Here is a 20,790-nt window from a genome sequence, read left to right as displayed (position 1 = left end):
TCAAGAACAACATTTCAATTTTGATTTAAAACGTTCACATGCACCACAATTTACCATGTATTCTACATACTTGTACAAAATTATGTAAAATTATACCTCTTAACTTAAAAGCTCAAAGGCTGGTAAGGCCTGAGACATGATCATGTAAACAATAATAATCTATATAACAAGTAGTTACTGTGGTAAAGAACTGAGAAGGGCAAGGTCTTCAACTGATTTCATAACAGAATTTAAGTAGCTTTACTTTATAAGAATCTAAAGGGAAATATTTTAAACTCTTTCAACATCCCAGAACAAGAATGGCTAAGCTCCATTATCAATTTGATGCCCAGTGGAATCACCCACAATAAAATTCTACAAGCCCCATTCTTCAGAGTCTGTCTTGGTATTGCCTTTTTTAATTGGTAAGTAGATATTTAAAATCTAAAGAACATCTTAATCCTTAATTTATTATATCTATAACCTATTTTTTAAATGAAAACTGGGCATTTAAATGTTAAAAAGTTCCCACTATCCAAATGGAAAGTTGACACAGTGTGACTTCTTTGAACACTCAGCTGCTCAAAAAAAAAAATTTTTTTTTAAATAGAAAGTAACAGATGTAGTAAATTTAAGACAGATGGTGGCAATAAGATAAGTGAGTCATGCCATACAGCATTTAAGAAGTTAGGATAGGTAGAGTGTCAGCTCTGCAGAAATGAGCCTGCAAGGTCTGGAGAGAGTTCCCCTTTTACCTGGCTGCATCCTTTTCCAGAAATGAAGTGATTACTACACATAAAAATGGCAATGTAGGAGGACCCTCAAGTAAATATGTATATTATGAGAAAAGCAAACCATAGGTATGGCCAGGGCTCTTCCTGGCACAGCCAATAAGATATCAGGAACAGAACAGGTGAGATAGAAGGTCTACTCTACTAGATACATCAGGGCAGCAATTTTCAACCAGTGTGCCACCAAAATTTCTAAAACATGCAATGCTTGATTGTTTAGTCAGGGACACTGACCTCTTTTCCCTTGGACTACCAAATTAAAAAAAAAAAAAAAAAAAAAAATGGCACCAGCCAACACAATAGCCATCCAGTGTGAATGAATCAAAATTTTCCCAGATTGGCAAAAATATATTTTTTCATGTGCCACAGGAGTTAAGCAATCGGTTTGTGTGCCATGAGTTGGAAGAGGTTGAAAATCGCTTCACTAAGGCATATGACTGAGAAAGTCAGATGCTTTCAGGATGTGGATTAATGGGCAATAAAGAATAGAAAGGGGGGTGGGAGGGAAACAGAATGACAGAAAATGTGGAATCAAGAGAGAAAAGAAAACTCCTTACACATCACATCCAAGTTAAAGCATTTTATTGGCTAATATTTAACCAATTGTGACATTGGTTTTTCTAGCATTACTTCCCTCTCCTAATGGAAAATAAATGTGTTTTATTTTTAAAATCTTGACAGTCCATTACTTTTTCAATTGTGAGAAAGATGGCAGAGAGAAGATTGCTAATCAAAATGACAACCAAGATCATGAACAAATTCCAGAATTAGTAAAATGGTCAAAAGGAGTTATAACTGTAAGCAGCTCCAAACAGCACAAATCAAAAAAACAAAAACAAAAAACACACACTCAATAAATGCCATCATCATCATCACTGTTATCCTGCCATCTTCATCAGCATCCTATTCTTAAAGGACATTCTTAGTCTTCCTCTGGTTTTCTCAGTTCCAAGTTTCTATTCTGGTCTCAAAATATAAGAATAAACAAAAGGAGGCTTTTTCTTATTAGTACTTTTATTCTAAGACTTAAATTACAATAGTCTATCTTGATCTGTATATTAAAAGGTTTCTGAGTTTCAGCATTAATATCACCAAAATTAAAACCATTTTCTCTTTTTTATATATTCTCTTAATGCCAAACATTTCTGCTATGTCACAGTGGGACTCATGCATGGTTAGTTACTTGAGACCAAAAGAATTGAAAGTCTTGCCTGCTCCCTAGTCAACTTCCCAAACTCCAGTTAACAGTAATTTGGGGGAGGAGGAGGAGAGGTGCTTAGGCACACAGCTTTCAAATCTGCATATCAATTAGAAAACTGATGATGGTTATAGCACTTTGAACATTATGCATTCTTTGTTTCAAACTTAACACTCCTACACACTACTCACTACAGGTAACAGATGTTTAGGCACTTTCTATAACTGCCCACTATCTGTTGTCATAGTAAATAAAACTTCTTGTCATGGCAGGCCTACCTAGCCAAATCCTGATGCCTTTTTATTTTATTTCCTTTTTTTAAAAAAAAATTAATTTCAGAGAGAGAGAGGAAAGGAGAAAGAAACATAGATTTGTTGTTCCATTCATTTATGCACTCATTGGTTGCTTTTTGTATATGCCCCGACTAAGGATTGAACCTGCAACCTTGGCTATCAGGATGATGCTCTAATCAAGTAAACGAGCAGACCACAGCCTGATGCCTTTCTAAAGCAGATGGACTTCACACTGTTCCCCATGGTCCCATATGTTATAAGTGCTTGGCTTTGACAATAACCCAATAGAATACTCTGTCCCCAGTCTGGGGAGGGAAAGGAGCAGCTAGCTAGCCACCTATACAGATCACAAAGGAAGCCAAAGATTTAAGCAGGCCCATTGCATAAAAACTTCACAAACTGTTAATGTGCACACATTTCCAAAAGTGGATCAAGCAGTGCCTCTGGAAATTTGGAACAGTTAAAATACCTTTTTTCTTCCGGCGGCTCTGGTAAACTGTAAGCTCTTTGCTCTACAAGACACAGAAAATAAAATGAAAACCAAGGCAGACAAACTAGCAGTCACATATTAGTCTGAAATGCACACACTCCACCCTATTTTGTCATTACGTACACCACCAGTTACGAGAAAACACGTCACTTTATATAAGTAGGTCAGTGCTCTGGGTATCTTTACCACTTTCCCTAGTTTGGGGAAGAGGCCAAAACATGGCAACATTTAATGGTTCTATGAACAAAATTAGCATCAGCAAGGGCAGCCAATGTTTTCAGAATTGCAGAAAACTAGTTCTATTTTTTTTTAATATTTCTCACCAGAGCTTCATCTCTTTTTATAACACTAATTTCCCAAAATACAGAATCAATAGATGCCTTAGCTACTTTTTAAGCAAAGCTAAAAAGAAGTCTTGAAGGCCAGTCTACGGAAGAGCCCATTTGAATAGAACTGCAATGCCTTTACAAAATCCTAGCAGCAGCCAGTTCAGAGATGTGCCTTGTGGCTCATGGGAAAGGGAAGACCACCTGTCCTATTGGACTTCTCGGGGGTAGAAGGACAGGCTCATGCAAGAAGCTCAGAGCCATCTGGTTTTCGGAAGGAACTGAAGTACTTACTACAGGGGTGGAGCAGAGCCACTGATTTAGACAGGGAGAGAGACTGACGGAGGGAGCAGCCACTGTGGAGCACACCATCTACAGAGCAGGGACAAATTCTTTACCATTACAGTCCAGAAGCTTGAAGAGGCAAAACTAAATTGCAAAGAAGATGGGCCAGGTATATAAGAAGGAACACTAATAAATACATATCACTGAAATGTGTAAATATCGATGTTGAAACTTATTCTATCTTGTAGGTAACATAAAATCTACTTTGAAAAATTTGAAGGCTTTATTTTATTGCTATTAAATGTCCCACAAGTTAATTTCTGGGCAGAAATCAGTATCTTTATTGTAAATAGGCTGAGGTACAAGAGGTACCAAGAGAATAAAGCTTCTTGTCCAAAATAATCGAGCTAATAAGGTAACAGAACCAGACTCAGCCAACTGGACAAAGTTTAAAAAGATTCCATCCATTAGTGCACAGTAATCTCCAAAAGTACATTTAGTTCACTCCTCAGATTCCTAAATGTAGAACACTTTTGTCCATTTTGGTAAGGTTATAATTATCATCAAAATATTGACAATATCCCTTTCTATCTAAACCTATGATGTACCAAAGGGAATGTATACATCATACAACCCTATGATGTATAGGGTTGGATTTTGTTTTATGTATATAAGCATTAAGTGATTAAATTGCTGCCATTGTACTCTTGGCTCAAAAAAAGGATGTGACATAACAATAGTAGCCCTTTGGAAGTGACAAGGGAGAGAGATCACAAGTAAAAATAAAAAGGGCAAAAAGACCATCCTATCTTCATATAACTGTATTATAGCTCATATATGGGAGTTTTCACTGGGGCAAAAGGAGAATGAGAGTCTATTGAAATAGAGAAAATATTTAGAACTATTCAAAACTCATTGAGAGAAGATTTCTAACCCCACAAATATCCATTTACCCCTGATTAAGTAAACTAAACACTGAAATTTTTGGAATACACTTTTGAACCGGTCACGTTTTCACACCTGTGCTTTGATCACAGTTAAAAGTACTCCTTCTTCCTTAAGACTTAACTTGTTCTTCATAATCCAATAGTTTTGACTAAGATAAATGGTGTCAATCCAAACATTGGCCACCACACAGGAGTATCTGTTGGAATCTATACATTTAGTGTGTAGCTTTAATCTAAATTACCTGTTTGTAATTCTTACCTTTTGGAGAATATCAAACTTCATTCAAATAGTCTTGCTTTAAAATATACAGTCTAAAGATAAGCTTTTATTCACAGAGAAACCAAAGGATGTCAGTTTTTATTCTGTCTAATTCAATTGCTAGGAGTTAAAGATTGTATGTTAGGCAGCGATACCCTTCCTTATTCATTAAAGAATTAACAAGGAAGGGCTCTTTTCCCTTATAAACAATCAATTTGCTCTTAGTCATCTGCTCAGTAATTTCAAACTTGAAGGATATGACTTGGAAAATCAGGGCTATTTCAGGTATAAAGGCGAGGCCGCCATTGTGCACATTTAATAGAAGACTTCAAGGTGTTTTCCAAATAGTTATGGTATAAAGTGAATCCGTTACCTAGGACTCTGAGTAGAAAGGTATCAAGCCGCCATTAAGAGGACTCCCAACCTAAACTATGATTAGGTAATGGGAGATCTTAGAAATACTCATGTTATTAAAATAAAATTTAAAAATCCAGGGCAAATTCAATCCATTTTTTTCCTGTCCTCTAAAGAATAATTGTACCCTTTTCTTCTTTTAGTCCTTTTCTCTATCTTCTTTTCCAAAAATTAACATGGACAACATATGAGTAGTCTTGCTTTCTCCTCTTCCAAAAGACTTCCCAGAAAGGGTGACAGCAGTTGGAGGGTGGGCGGCGGTGGTGGGGAAGCAGGGGGCACACCTAGTAACACTTGTTTTGTATTTGAAGTATCTTGACTACTGTATTTGTTCAACAAATATTTATTGAATATCTTCCATACCTAAGGCCCTGTTTAGGATGGGAGCTCCAAGCACAAAGATTATGCTTACAATACTATTCTACATAGCAGAAAATGCAAAACAGCAATGTAATAAAGACTTTTAAAAAGGAAAGAAAAGGTGTAAAACAAATCCTATTTTAAATATTCTACACTGAGATGTCGAGAGTACTTAAGCACATCTCTTATTTTCTGAATCTTTTAAAACTTTTAAGGATTACCCAAAAAAAGCATTATCTAATACATTGTCAAAAATTTTATTATAATGCTATATATTACAGAGTAGCATGAACACTTCCGAATATGTTTTGAAATGCAATTTTACATAATATATTATGTGCAGAAAGTATGAAATAATTACATTTCAAAATCAAGTTGAAAACTGAGAGGGGCAGCTCTGAGTTACCTGTAATTGTCCTATTTCTTTATCTGAATTCACTTTTAAAAATTCATCTAACTATATGCTTATCATTTATACCCTTTTCTGCAGATATACTATATTTAAATTAAAATGTCATTGCATAAAAGTTAGATTTCTAAATGCTTACATTGGCACATAAAACCTTGGGATACATTTACTTATGTTTCAAATATGTTCTCTTATTTCAACTCCCTAAAATCCCTTGCTAAAGAAAGAAAGAAAATCAATTTTGAAATGCTTTGCCTCTGAGGAGTTAGATTATTTTAGCAATTTATATATAGGGGAAGAATAATTTTTATACTTTATTTAAAGCTCTCACAATAATGAACCTAGAATAAATTATAGCTTATACAATTTGAGGAATACATTTTATTCAAAGAATAAATCAACAGAGATATGTATACTAATTTGTCATTTCATCAAAATCGGATCTTTAACTTGTCTGATATCTAATGAGAAAAAGATTTTTGCTAAACTTAGAAAAATCAATTGTGAAAATAAAATGGAAAACTCCTGCCTGCTGTCCTTGTATATTTTATGTACTTTTACTAAAACTCTGCCCTGGGATAGAATGCTCGCGAAGATGCATGATAAACAATACTCACCTTCACTTGAATTGCACACAGTGAAGTCACGCACCAACCGAGACTTTCCTAGAGAAATTTTGGGTGATGAGCAGGAATAAGAACGTGAGCGGACTCCAGAAAGTAGTGATTCCTAAAAGAGAGCATAATAAAGTTTTTAAAAAATGCTACATAAGTCTTGAAAGTATTATGTGTTCACCATGAGTGTTACTAAATCAGCATCTTTGTAAAGGTTTCAACCTGAACATTTCTGTTGTAATCTTTATTTTTTCAATTTAAGTTTTATTTTTATTTTTTTCTTTAATGATTAAGGTATTACATATGTGTTCTTATCCCTCATGGCCTCACCGCCCCCCAACCCCACCCCCGGTGTCTGTGTCCATTGGTTATGCTTATATGCCTGCATACAAGTCCTTTGGTTGATCTCTCCCACTTACCCACTCCCTCCACTACCTTCCCTCTGAGGTTTGACAGTCTGATCGATGCTTCTCTGTCTCTGGATCTGTTTTTGTAATCTTATTATTTATGTTTGACTCTCATAACTTTTAAATATTTATTGTCTTTTTGAAACTTTGGGGAATAGTTCCTTTTATATACTTTAGGATGCAATTATGACATTCCAATCAAGTTAGTTAAAAGTGAAAAATTAAGTCAAATGACTTTTCTCTGTATATTTAATGAGTTTGACTTTTTTTCACCTGAATTATCAGTTATTTTTCTTTTACACTGTAGCATTTAATCAAAATTCCATATTAATATATACTGAGTGGCCAGATTATTATGATCTCTGAATGCATAATAATCTGGCCACTCAGTGTATATCCTATATAATATAAGGCTAATATGCAAAATGTCCCCTCAACCAGGAGTTCGACCAGCAGGCTATACTTTAAAGCAGCAGTCACCAACCTTTTGGACCTCACGGGCCATCAGTGGTCCACGGACCAGCCGTTGGCAACCGCTGCTTTAAAGGACACATTCTTCTTCAAAGTGGACAACACTGAAGTGCTTCACAAAGATGAAATTACCTTTCATCCCACGTAATGGTGAGTGTTTCACAGTTCCATCCAAAATGCAAAACCAAGAAGGATCTACATCGACAAGCATACTCATTTCTGACTATCCAGAATTATCACATGATCTTTGAATTCAAAAGATTATGACAGTTCTTCAGAGATGAGGGAGAGGACTCAGGCCTGGATTTGAGTTCTGACTGTTCACTATCATGGGTAACCAAGACAAGACATCTTCATCTCTGCAGAACCTCATCTGCTCAACAATTTCAGTATTCAGTAAACCTCTTATGTCCGAGAAGAGTTGTGATAAAACTAGATGTAGTACATACATAAAATATGTTTGTATATAATATACTCTACTACAAACATAAAGTGTTGCATAACAGTATGTGTTCATGGTAAAGTTCTGTTTGGGCATAGTAGAAAACTCAATTTAAGAAGAAAAAAGTGGATAATAATACAAACCAAAAAGGAAGAAAGCATATCCAAATACAAAAAGGCTTTCACTACAAGACAGGAAGGGTATACAATACAAATGATGTATTATAGAATTGTATACCTGACACCTGTATAATTTAATTAATGCTATCCAATAACATCAATTTTAAAAAAATAAAAAATAAAAATAAATAAAAAAAACCAACTACAACAAATGAAATCCCATGTGAAAGTGCCAATGAGAGAAAATCTGTCTCCTATGGAAAAACGGACAGTTTATGGGGTTCCAGAGTAGCTCTTGTAGCCAGGAATGCTAAACAAACATCATCTGCCTTAGTAACATGATGTACCTCACCCCCCAGGCAAAGCAAAATGTTATGTGAGCAAAACAAGTTTGATCAGAAACCCACTGAATACTACCAGTTTTTCTTCCCTTTGCTTAAGAGATGACAGTAGAAATTATTATGTAAAATGGTAAAATATTCCAAGTATGTGAAAGGTTACATGTACTAGTGTTGAACTAATGAAAACCGTCCCTTGTAAGTAAGGACTATACAGATTAGAGTGGGAAAGATGAAAAAGAAAGGCTCGATCAGCCAGCGCATGAGGTCTCAAAAAAAAAAAAAAAGTTTATACAGGTGAATAAAACATCATTTGTCTTTCAGAGATGGATAGATTTAGACAACACATTTCCATCCCCGCTTAGAATAAGCCACATGAATACCAATCAGAATACCTTTGACTGAAGATTACTTGATAAAGAAAGTGACTCGGTCCTGGAAATATTAAAATCCGGTTCAGTGTTGGTCTCAAAAGCGTCTAATTCATCCCCGCTGGGAATGCCGCTTCTGGAGGAGCTCTGCGACACGGGCGTGTGGCACAGGCGTGCCTGCTCCGCAGGCCCTTCCCCCTCACTGTCTGCGTCCAGGGCATCGAGGCTGGAACTGGAGCACAAAGTGAGCCAATAAATAAAAAACCAAGGAAGCCAACAGAGTTGGTTTCTATTTCTCTGAATTCCAATTCTTCATTGGTATGGAGTGTAATGGTTATGCATTTAATTTCTTTTTCTTAACTTTTATTTATTGATTTGAGAGAGAGAGAGAGAGAGAGAGAGAGAGAGAGAGAGAGAGAGAGACTGATTTGTTGTTCCACTTAGTTATGCGTTCTTGATTAATTCTTGTATCTGTCCTGACCAGGGATCCAGTCCACAACCTTGACATATTGGGACAATGCTCCAGCCAACTGAGCTACCCGGCTAGGGCCAATTTCTAATAAAATTTATACTGAAGTAGTTTTCACTGTTTTTCTTCCCCCAGATATCCTCATTTTCAACAATTTTGTTTCCCCCGTGAACATTTCTACCTAGCTAAAGCCATTTCGGGTACTCTACGAAACAAAAGCTGGTTCAAGTTAGTGTTATCCGATTTCTGTTGTGTAAATGTGATTGTGGCAAGCCCCAAATAGTTATGCTTCAAATATTAAAAAAAAAAAATGCAGACAAAACAGAGCCACAGGGCTGTTTGGGAGCAGTTCTGGGGGATCTGCATATGAGCATATGCTGAGTGGAGTTCTCTCCGTGTCCCTGGCCAGAGAGCTCAGGGGGCAGAGCATCGGGAAGGCAAGGTGTGCAAATGTCTCACCCGAAGTTGCTGTCACCACCCAGGTCAGGCAGGAACTCAGTGAGGTCCCAAAGGTGTCAAATTATCACTTTAGAAATGTTTAAAAATTATCCCATGAAAAATCCATCCCACAGGCAGGTAGCAACTCTGCTCAACTATAATGCTTTTCTTTCCTCATTTAACTGTGATTAACCATGAAATTTAAAGGAAAGAATGTGACCTTCCACATTCCTGGCTCATTCCTGAACATTCACATTCTAAGCCACTCAAACTCTGAGGCCAACCGCTTTTACCGGCATGTTCACTGCACAGTGAATTTTTAAAATTAAATTTATTAGAGTAACATTGGTTAATAACATCATATAAATTTCAGGTGTGCAGTTTATAAAACATCTGTAAATGCCATTGCTTGCTCAAAGCCTCATCTCCTTCCGTCACCATACATTTGATCTCCTTTACCCTCTTTGTCCTCCCCTGAGCCCTATCCCCTCTGGTAACTACTATTCTGTTGTCTGTTTATAAAACAAGAAGCAACAAATGAAAAAAAACAAACTGCATTTTTTAATGTATTTTTCTTTGGTTGTTACAGTTCTGAAGTTAAAATTTAAGCACAATATAACAAAACCATCTTGATTATGAAATACAACTAGAAAATAAAACTTTGAATAACTCATTTGGGTTATTTTTCCTTAAAAAACAAACAAACACATAGGCTATTTAATAGCCACCTAATATCAACTTAATAAATTACATGACACAGGGTCCTATATGTGTCTCTGGTCCTTGAACTTTTTCATGGGCCCCACTGGGCACCGGCAAACCTGGCAGTAAGTAAAGGTCAGGCCTGTCACCACTGAGGTTTCTAAAGTGGAATTTTCTCCTTAAAGAACACATTGAGCTCTAATTGGTTTGGCTCAGTGGATAGAGCGTCAGCCTGCGGACTGAAAGGTCCCAGGTTCAATTCCAGTCAAGGGCATGTACCTTGGTTACAGGCACATCCCCAGGAGGAGGTGTGCAGGAGGCAGCTGATCAGTGTTTTTCTCTCATCAATATTTCTAACTATCTCTTTCCCTTCCTCTCTGTAAAAAAAAAAAAAAAAAAAAAAAATCAATAAAATATATATTTTTTTAAAGTTAAAAAAAAAGAACACATTGAGACCCTTCTTTTAAAATAATATAGAGTAAAAATCACCAGGATACATTCCACATGTTATTTCATAAAAAATTTAAATTTTATGTGAATGGGAGAAGCAAGGGGGACCTCATGGTGTGACAAGCATTTCTTACTGTGGAAAAAACAAAACAAAAATGGTTTTAAAGATATACTTTAGAACAGAACAAAACTTGTCTTCTATCAACTAATTCTCTTGCTGTAAAGTTTGTTAAGGTAAGTGTTGCATTGCTTATTTTCTCCTTGTAACTTCTTAAAATATCTATTAATCTATAATAAAATCATAATATGCTAATTAGACTGGATGTCCTTCCAGATGTCCTTCCTTTCAGACAAAGCTGTGGCTGGTGGGGGCCGAGGCAGAGGCAACAGAGGTTGCCATGGCAGCGGCAGGTGGGGGCTGGGGCGGTGGCCAAGGCCCTTGCATGAATTTCGTACATCGGGCCTCTAGTTTTAAATAACCTAATGGTTACATATCATGCATACAGTTTTACTTTCACCAAAATATTGTTTTAAACTTTAGAAAGCCGAAACCGGTTTGGCTCAGTGGATAGAGCGTCGGCCTGCGGATTGAAAGGTCCCCGGTTCAATTACGGTTAAGGGTATGTGCATTGGTTGCAGGCACATCCCCAGTAGGGGGTGTGCAGGAGGCGGCAGCCTATGATTTGCTTATTTTTAAAAAAGGGGTATAGTTCACTTCAAGTTCATTATCATTTGTATTACACATTCCCACCATGACACCCAGTGAGGGGGGGTCCCATGGCCCCCCCAGGGTCAAAATGGGTCTGTCTGGGGATCACAAGTCCTTTTTTCTCATTCCTACATTTCTCAGAGGAGACAGAATGTGCAGGAGACAGTGGCCGCAACCCTAGCTGGAAGGTTTTTCTCTCAGTACATCTTCCTCTCCTTATCTGCCACCCTCGCCCACCATCCCCCATCAGCTGTGACATTGTTACCGAGGTTCCTAGCTGCCTTTATTCAAACTGGATAATTTTTCTCATATTTTAAGATGGCAAAATTCTAGCGGCAGCAGTGAGATGTTTAAATGTGCCAGAACAGGACCATCATCAGAAAATGTTTGCATAAGCAGAACAAGAGACCACGTGCACCTTTTCCAACCTCCATTCCTAAAGAGCTCATTCACTTCTAGAGACTGGATCACAGACTGGGAAGATCCCAAGGATCCCAGGAGAATGTACTAACAACACACAGTTCAACCTGTGTGGGCAGAACTGTATAGACTCTGTCTTTGACTGACTGCCTCTTGTCACAAGCAGACATGTGGAGAACCCATCATCTTAACTTATAGCCATGACTACTCAGCATCTTTTAAACTATAATTCCAAAAAATACAAATCTAAAGAAAATCTTTCGTTATTTATGTATTGGATATTACCCTTGGTACCAACACCTATTATAAAGTGTTCCAACCTCAAGTGCTTATATATCCGTGAAAAGTACAGCACAGAGGTTGGCACCTGGAGATTGCTGCTTCCCCTCCCCCACTCTTCTTTCTGACCAATGAATCTCTGCTGAATACTTATTTACCTATGTGTATATTCATTCATAGATAAGTAATTATATATACACGCATGTGTGTGTGTTCTACATTCATTCTGATGCAGATTCTATGTGAGAAAATGCATATAATCAGAGGCCTTGGACCTGGAGGAGAAAAATTAGCTATTATCTAGGGAAAGTGGACAGCAGAATAAAATGACATTAGGAGAAATTGGTCTATTTCCTAAAGAAAACAGACCATGAACGGATGGACAAGAAACAAGTGAAAAATACAAACATGCATATGTATACACACATAAATATATACTATCATATCATATCAAAACCAGTTTCCTTAACTGTCTTACTTTCAAATCAAGGAATATAGAAACGTTAAAGGACACATTTTTATGTAGAGACAAAATGGTGGGGACAATAGGAAATAAAATAGAATTTTCCAATTTTCACTACAAGGTTCTTTGGTTTTCTACATTTTTCCTCTAAAAGAGAGTACCTTACCTTCTTTTCTTTAGATGACTCTGTTCCTTTTCAAACCCATGAAGACCAAAAGGAAGGTTTAAGTTGGAAGCACATGGACCAGATGGCGATGTGAAGGACTGTTGGGCTTCCGTACTTGACGTCCCTTCCTTGTTCTCACCAGGGCTGGTTTCAGTGGGAAGGATATGCTTGCCGCTCTGAGGTGTCAGAGCAGAGCCCATGGGTTCAGGGCAGGTGTCCGGAGTGATTCCCTCTAAGTTCATATAGTTAATATCCAAATCACCAACCTGGAAGACAAAAGAAAGAAAAGCATTCACTAAGCAAAAGCAGGACAGATACACTTAGCTAAGAATAAATTTCTCCCAATTTAAGAACCTTACACTATATTTATCTTGTCATATTTGCTCTTGTTTTTGTTTTGTTTTCTATAAGCAGATAATTCTATCATGTTCACCTGGTTGCTATCCCATAATTCACAAAAGGAAAAAGAACAACTGAGCATTTTAAGATTTTATGAACCACTGACTCAAAATGAGAGGAAATGCTTTAAATACTCAAGAAAAAATAAAAATAAAAACAACAACTAAGGAGCAGGCAGCTTGATTTAAAAAGCATTTTATAGGAATTTGAGTAAACAAGGTAGTGGTGGTCACATAAAACACTACCAAACAAAAATGAGAATAAAACTACAGAAGATGCATGGACTTAGCATAGGTAGAAGACAGAAAATGCGCTGAAATTCAAATTACATGGAAATAGTGAAATAAACACCGAATCTCAGCAAGCAATCTGTCATGCCCTTACCATCAATATTTGCAGAAAGGACAGTCTGAAAAAATCTGCATGGCAGAGAACAGGGCCTAAGATTGATCTAACAATTATCATGGGAAGAGGAAGTCCACATGTGAAACAAGAGTTCCAGTTGATCAAAGCACCTGTATAAGAAAGGGACTTAAAAACACAGGCGATCTGAGGCGTCACTCCTCAAAAGGCATCACTTCTGGGGGGGGGGGGGGGGAGAAGAGAAGAGAAGAGAAGAGAAGAGAAGAGAAGAGAAGAGAAGAGAAGAGAAGAGAAGAGAAGAGAAAAGAGAAGAGAGAGAGAGAGAGAGAGAGAGAGAGAGAGAGAGAGAGAATATGACACTATTTACATATAGGGTGGTGAAGGGGAAATGAAGCAAAAGGGGGAGATTTAGGGTCTTAAATCAACCATCATAATGATAATTTACTAAGGCAAAAACAATCCCACAATGCTCAAACTGATGGGTTCAAGTCAAATGAATAACAGGATATTTGCAATGACTAAAAACTGTCTCCCACAAGATACTTAATTTTTTTTAAATAGTGACTTCATTGAAAATTTGGTAGACCCAAGGTAACATCACTGGTAAAATTATCAATGTCATAAAAGTTGACTAAGGAATTGTCCCAGATTAAAGGAGACTAAAAACACATGACAACTCATTACAACCCATGTAGTTGAATTTATTTTTGCTACAGAGAACTTTGAGACAACTGGCTAAAATTTAATAAGATCTGTGCACTGCTAATAGTACTTTAGAGATGATGGTTCCCTGGTTTTGGTAACTACACATGCGTATGTAAGAGAATGCCTGCGTTTTTAGGAAGATGCACCACCAAAGATTGAGGGATACCATATTTTCAATTTGCTCTCAGATAGTTAAAGAATATGTATATGTCTTAAACATTTGCGCACACACAGCACATATGCAGAGGATAATTAAGTAAAATATTAACATTTGAGGAGTTTTAAAAGAGAGGATACAGAGATTCTTTTTACTGAATTAAGCAGGCTTGAAATAATGTCCAAATACAATGCTGTTGTTTTCAAAGTAGTCAATATGACAGGGTAATTTTCAAAGTAGCTTTGTCATGTGAATTGCCTTATCAAGTAGGTTGATAACCTTGAGAATTTACAGGAAGCAGCATTGCAAACAAGCTAGCAATCTTTTTAGGTTTCTGTGCCAAGTTGAGTGGATCAAGGAAACAGATAAGATTTTTTGTAGATATTGCTAGAAATTGCCTAAAAAATGCAGAATTTGGACTCTCTGTTCTTGCTCTTCAAATGGATAGGGACAGTGAGATAAATGATATGGTAACTATAGCACACTGACATAGAGAACTTTGTGATTTGTATCCAGGTTTTTAGTTTCATTTCTGTTTTCATTGCATGAATTTAGCAATCCTCTGCTATGTTTCAGTTTACCATTTAGCCTGCTTGAGTTCTCTTCAAGTGTATGCTTCACATTATTAGAGCGATACTTCTCTCACTTGAAACATTCCCAAACAATCACATTCTAACTCCATGTTTAGTGTTTTGTTTTGTTTTTTCATAGTACTATGATTTTATTTATTTATTTATTTTTCCCCATTTTTTTTTATTGATTATGGTATCACATAATTGTCCTCATCCCCCCAATCCCATCCCAAACCCCTCCCTACATATGCCCTCACATCCCCCCCCCCCCCCCCCGCGTTGTCCATGGCCACTGGCCAGGCCCATATGCATGCACACAAGTCCTTTGGTTGATCTCTTCCCCTTTATCCCCACCCTCCCCTACTTTCCCTCTGAGGTTTGAAAGTCTGTTCGGTGCTTCTTTTTCTCTGAGTCTGTTTTTGTTCATCAGTCTATGTTGTTCATCATTTCCTCTAGATGTGTGAGATCTTGTGATCTAAGAAATACCCTTGTAAGAACCTTGTTTAATGTTTTTTTTAATGTATTTTTGTTGTATCTTAGAACACATAAAGACACAGTTCTCTCCTAATAGAGTTGTACAATTTTAGTTACTTGAGGTAAGTGAAAATGTTAGTGTTCACTGAGGTTTAGACCAAAAAAATAAATAAATAAATAACTCAAGAAGCATTTCATACAAATGCTTAGGAAATAAGGCAACAGAATAAAAGCAGTAAAATCAGAACATGGCTAGAGCACACCCTGTCCAATTAGCCTGTATCTTCAAAAAATGTCCCCAGAACTCCCACTTTGTCCTAAACTCTGTGCTTCATACTATATTTCATAAACAGGTCCACATTCAGCTTCTTTATACCAAAACATATACCAGTTTTCATAGCCTAATGTCCATGTCCTCATGCTCATGTCTCAGTCATTTTGAATATTGTCCCACCCTATGCATTTCTATGATGCATTTGAGGTAATAGTGTTTTATAACACAAAAAGCAAAAAAGCAGAGATATTGGACTAGGAGGTGAAATTGAGATCTAGTAGACAGAAAAAAAAATGTTTATATCACAAAAAACATCTAAAAGTAATAAGGTATAATTACACATACTAACAACAAAAAGGGTAAAATACCATATTGCTCAACGAGGATATATACGGTGCATTTATATGGGAATTAGGCTTTAAAGTTAGTGGATAAAACAGAAATTATGTTGTCAAAATTACCCTTGAATCCCTTAAATCTACCATAAATTAGAGTATGCAGAAATCTTCTGATGGATAACTATTTTGGGGGATGGGAGTGGGGTGAAGGAGGCCCATGGGGGGAATAATACTTTTAACATTAAAGACAAATTAAAAAAAAAATTTTTAATCAAGAGTCACTGAGCTTCAGAAAAGAATGGAGGATAAATCCATATGTAGATGCACAAACCACCTGCCTTCATGAGCGTTCACTCACAAATCTCTATCAGGGAATGGGCGGGGAGCTCTGAAGGGTTCCAGCTTCCCTGTAACACGACACCATTCTGCTTTAATATTAAAGCTCTGCCACCTGTTAACAGGTGTGTCCTAAGGATTAAACCAGTAATTTATATGACAGCATCCTATGGGGCTGGCGTCAAGCTCTTGCTCACCCAGCTCTTGCTGGCTTTGAATACCAATACTGCTAGAGCAAATCACACACACCTTGTTGTTGTTTTTTTTGACAAGCTGCAGAGAAGAAATTGGCTCCCAGTTGGCATTTCCTATGTTGGCCCCACAAAAGAGCTCTCACACCCCTCTCTCTGGGTGGTGTCAAAAGCCCCTCCCTCGCGGTGCGCCTTGGGGAAGGTGTGCTGTACTCAAGGAAGGACCTCGGTTAAATGCTCACATGATGAGACTCCACTATAGCCTCACCAGGGCTGCACTTGGGCTAAAACTTCCAGAGGAACACAGCCATGCTGAATCCGTCTCTCACATGCCCGGGCGTGGAAAGAGGGCGGATCCTCCTGGGAACACCAGTCACGCCTTACCTGATCTATCACCATACAGTTAGCATAGACTTCATCGCCGCCGTTCAGCATGTCAGAAAGCCCACTGGCCGCATGGAACGAGGAGGGCTGCTTGGACTTTTTGAGGATCTCACAGGAGCGATCTAGAGGGAAAGTGAAAACAGGAGAAATAAAGTGGAGGAACTTATTTTACAGTCAAACTTTTCCTTCCTAATTGAACTAGAAGGAAAAAAATCAAGGTTATATTTTTTAAAGATGGCACTTTGCTATCTCCACTTATTCAGAACTATCTGCAAGTATTTTATTTTCTGCATCCAAACCTTCTCAGTATCTAAAACCGTCCTAAAGAATGCGCCATTCTAGATAAGTATATGCCCATTTCAAGCACTAGTTTGCTAATCATGAGAGATTTTCATAAAATCAATGAGATTTTTGCTTTCCATTTCTAACAGATTGAACTAAAATTCACTTTATGAATCACTTGGAAGCACCAGTGATTGCACTGTGACCCTCAGATGCCACTGAGGTGTTCAGGCTCCAGACCCTTTTCTAAAGGACCCGAGATGGCGCTCAGCCTCGTAGTTCTGGCTCTGGAGTGCCTGCTGAATATGCATCCTCCCACAGACACAGCTTTGCTTCCGTTTCAGTTACAGAAATGTTTTTGCTTGCTTGTCTGTCCTCAGCTTTGTTCCAAATAGATGAGGTTGCTCCAAGAGGAGTTCCAGAAAGTTGAGGTGTTACTGTATTTGTAGGGAACAAAAGTTAAAGGCAATAAAACATAGAGAAGCCAGAATGCTTCATTTCTTGTGTCTTTGGCTAAATTGCTTAATCTCCAGATACCTTTACAGGGCTTCCTCATCTGTAAAAGTGGATTATTATTGCTCTTCCTCATTGTATAGTTATGAGGATTAAATTAATTCAGACATGTAAAGCATTTAACACATGCTTACGTACTTAGTAAGTGCTCAATAAACATTGTCACTACCATTATATTTTGTTAGTAGTGGTTTTAACCATGTTCAGTGTGAGGTACAAAGCCATTAGTGATGTACAAGGCCATTCATATTAATCATAGGGTGTTATAATAAATTATCCATACCTGTAAATTAATTTAATAGAATAGATTCAAAGTTATATCCATAGCGAATGACGTCCTCACTGACATTCCATTGAGTTTTCTTGCATGAATACAAAAGGAATCATGTTGCCTTTATTCCATCAGAGATGGCACTTATTCCATGTCATAGTATATGACATGTCTTACCTATGTCATAGCATAAAACCCAAGTAAACCCATGAAACTGAATCAGAAAAAAATTTTAGATATTAATAACTGTTGGGCTGATGTATTACGGTAGGAATAAAAAAATTCTATTCTTTCATAGAAGATCCCAGATGACATTACAGAAGTTATAAAGATATATGAGTTGTATGAGCCAAGTAGCTCTGGCTTCAGATCCTCCATCTAAATCTCTCTCTTCCCCACAGAACACCCAACTGAGAATTTTTATTAAGCTCCTTGAGGAAATATACAATGGAAATGTAAAACACTATCTCATCATATCTATCATGTCTTCTCCTATCAATTTATTTAAATAGCTAGCAACATAACACACAAAGCCCACAAACACTTCACAAGAGTAACCTTTATGATCAATTACTATACATTTTTATTCTAATTACACAAAATAAAAGCACGTTCCAAAGGTTATAAATCAAAAACCTGACAAAACCCTTTCACTGTGTTCTGAGGTAAGAAAATACTTGCTCATTTGTCATTGTACAGCATGTTAGAAAAACAATCATAAATAACTCAACATGGTCCTCTGAAGGGTAATTAATCCAGCTTAACTGCTCTCCTGTCCTAAGTTCACAGACGGTAACACACCTGGCATGTCTGCCATCACACGTGGGAGGCTGGTGATGCCCCTTTTAACCACTTCCATCACTGCCGAATCAAAACTTCATTGATCATTAGTCTAAGGAACTAGCAAGATATTTAATAAAACATCTGCAAATAATTGACAGATGTAATTTTAAAACAGAGAACCAAATGAAATATTACCCCAAATGGTCTGGTGCCAGTGTATGTACTGCCCAGCCGTCCAACAGCCATGCTCTGAACTACCAAGACAGCCAGCTCTGTGCTCACAACCGACCCTCACTTCAAGGATGAGCGGGACCAGGAACCACTTCTGTTTACACAGACTCAGGTAAAAGTCATTCGGATTCAACTTTTCCTCCACAAACAAATCTACCTGGCCCTCGGTGGCAGGTCAGAATCTATAAGGAAATCATACCCAGGCAGTAAAAATAAACTCAAAGGTGGAAGAGTTACTTTAGTTACTTTGACTGAGTTGGAATCTAATTTGTTTTCTGCATGATTGACTTAATCAGTGTTTTGGAAAATGATGTGATTTATTTACAAGACAGGCCCATAATCTCTTATCTGAAATTCTGAAATCCGAAAATCTCTGAAAAATCAAAACTTATCCCTTCCCCTCAAGTTTGGTTCAAAAACGCGGTGGCAAAATCTAACCTGAATCCACACGAGGTCATGTAAAGTCTCCATTTACCCCTATTCAGTGTGAACGGGCATACCTCCTGCTGCAGAATTATTATCGTGCTTGATGATGGCATTGCCCCGGTGTTTCCAACAGGACTCATAGCACATATATTACAAGCACTACACCAAAAAATATGAACATTCCTAATTCCAAAACAAGCCTGGTCCCAAGAGTTTCAAAGAAGAAATTGTGATCTCCACAAAATTAACCATAGCAGATAGTAGACAAAGATTTTTGTCATTCCTCTACCAAGTGCACAATTTTCCATATCTATATCTCATTCTGTATTTTTCTATGCTCTACAACTTGTCTTTAGATTAACTCTCCTTTTTCTCTTTAAATAAAACCAATTTTCCAAGAAATTCCTGGCCTTACTGAAAATGGGAATTGTGCTAGATATTTAATAAACCATATGCAAATAATTGACATATTTAATTTTAAAACATAGAACCAAATGAAATACTACCCCAAATGGTCTGGTGCCAGTGTATAATAAAATAATAAAAACAAAACAGTGAAACTGCATTCTGACTAAACACAATTGCCCATGAGAGCTGAGCTTGTCCAGTGCCTGCTCTTTGTCACACAGGGAGGTTCTGCAGGATTCAGCAATGTTAAAGATGCAGTGGCAACAAACCCACTTTCTCCTTGAATGAGCAGTAAGGTCAAAAGAAAAGTGAAAAAGAAATATCTCCCTTACAATGTGATTCGATGTCATCTAATGTTAGGTTAAGATACCATCTCCAAGTCCGATGGAGCCCAGAAGAACTTACCTTACACTTTGGAAAACTTGGCCTGGAGAGTGTCATCATCCTGTCCACTAGGTATGGATGCACTAAGTCTTATGGGGGCTTGAGGGGAGGGGGCACATGACAATATAACAGTAACAAGGGGAAATCTGTCTCCTCTCTCCATCTGTCACCCACAACCATGTAGATTTGCTGGATTACTCATTGCAACTATTTATAAAATTGTCCCAGAAGGCCTTTGCATTATAACTGTCTGGGGCAGCCATGGCTCATGCTTGTCAAAGGACACCAACAGATAATAGGATCTGGAAGTGAAGAGACACTGACAAATCAGAAGATGACAGGCGTGTAAGACCTCTACTCTTTTATTAACTGCAACATAATCACTGCAGATAATGAGCTTCAGACCAGCAGAATAAGATTTATTGTGAAAAAAGTCTTTAAAGGTACTTTCAAATAAACATCAGCTACCTATATTAAAGTGGCTCGTTGCTGCACGATTTCAGCCCATTACAAAGAAAAAGCTACCATGGTTTTGTTTTCTTAAGAAACCTGATCTTTGTAAGATATATGATTTTATTGCTTCCATATGTAACCACTTTAGTAGCAATTTAAGTGAAAAATTATTGCCAAAAGAAGTCCTTCAGGTTCTTTTTCAATGAACCTATAGATGTAATTTGCAGTAAGAATCAG

The 20,790-nt window shown here is 37.3% G+C and overlaps 1 protein-coding gene across 4 annotated transcripts in view; it reads right to left on the bottom strand.

Moving 5' to 3' along the window:
• The window catches only part of ARHGEF28 (Rho guanine nucleotide exchange factor 28), a 240,885-nt gene that overhangs the window by 74,774 nt on the left and 145,321 nt on the right, over window positions 1–20,790 (bottom strand). For all 4 annotated transcript variants that reach the window (XM_084880890.1, XM_084880888.1, XM_084880889.1 and 1 more), the window contains 5 exons: window positions 16,803–16,924; window positions 12,610–12,875; window positions 8,538–8,745; window positions 6,369–6,480; window positions 2,731–2,773 (listed from right to left, as the gene is read on the bottom strand). In XM_084880890.1, coding sequence (XP_084737016.1) covers window positions 2,731–2,773; window positions 6,369–6,480; window positions 8,538–8,745; window positions 12,610–12,875; window positions 16,803–16,924 — 751 coding nt within the window. The remainder of the gene's footprint in view (window positions 1–2,730; window positions 2,774–6,368; window positions 6,481–8,537; window positions 8,746–12,609; window positions 12,876–16,802; window positions 16,925–20,790) is intronic.

The sequence above is a fragment of the Pipistrellus hanaki genome, assembly GCF_964339955.1.
Source record: "Pipistrellus hanaki genome assembly, chromosome: 4".
In the NCBI taxonomy this organism is placed as follows: Eukaryota; Metazoa; Chordata; class Mammalia; order Chiroptera; family Vespertilionidae; genus Pipistrellus; species Pipistrellus hanaki.
Note: the sequence above shows the minus strand (reverse complement) of the source record. Positions and strands in the feature narration are given on the sequence as shown.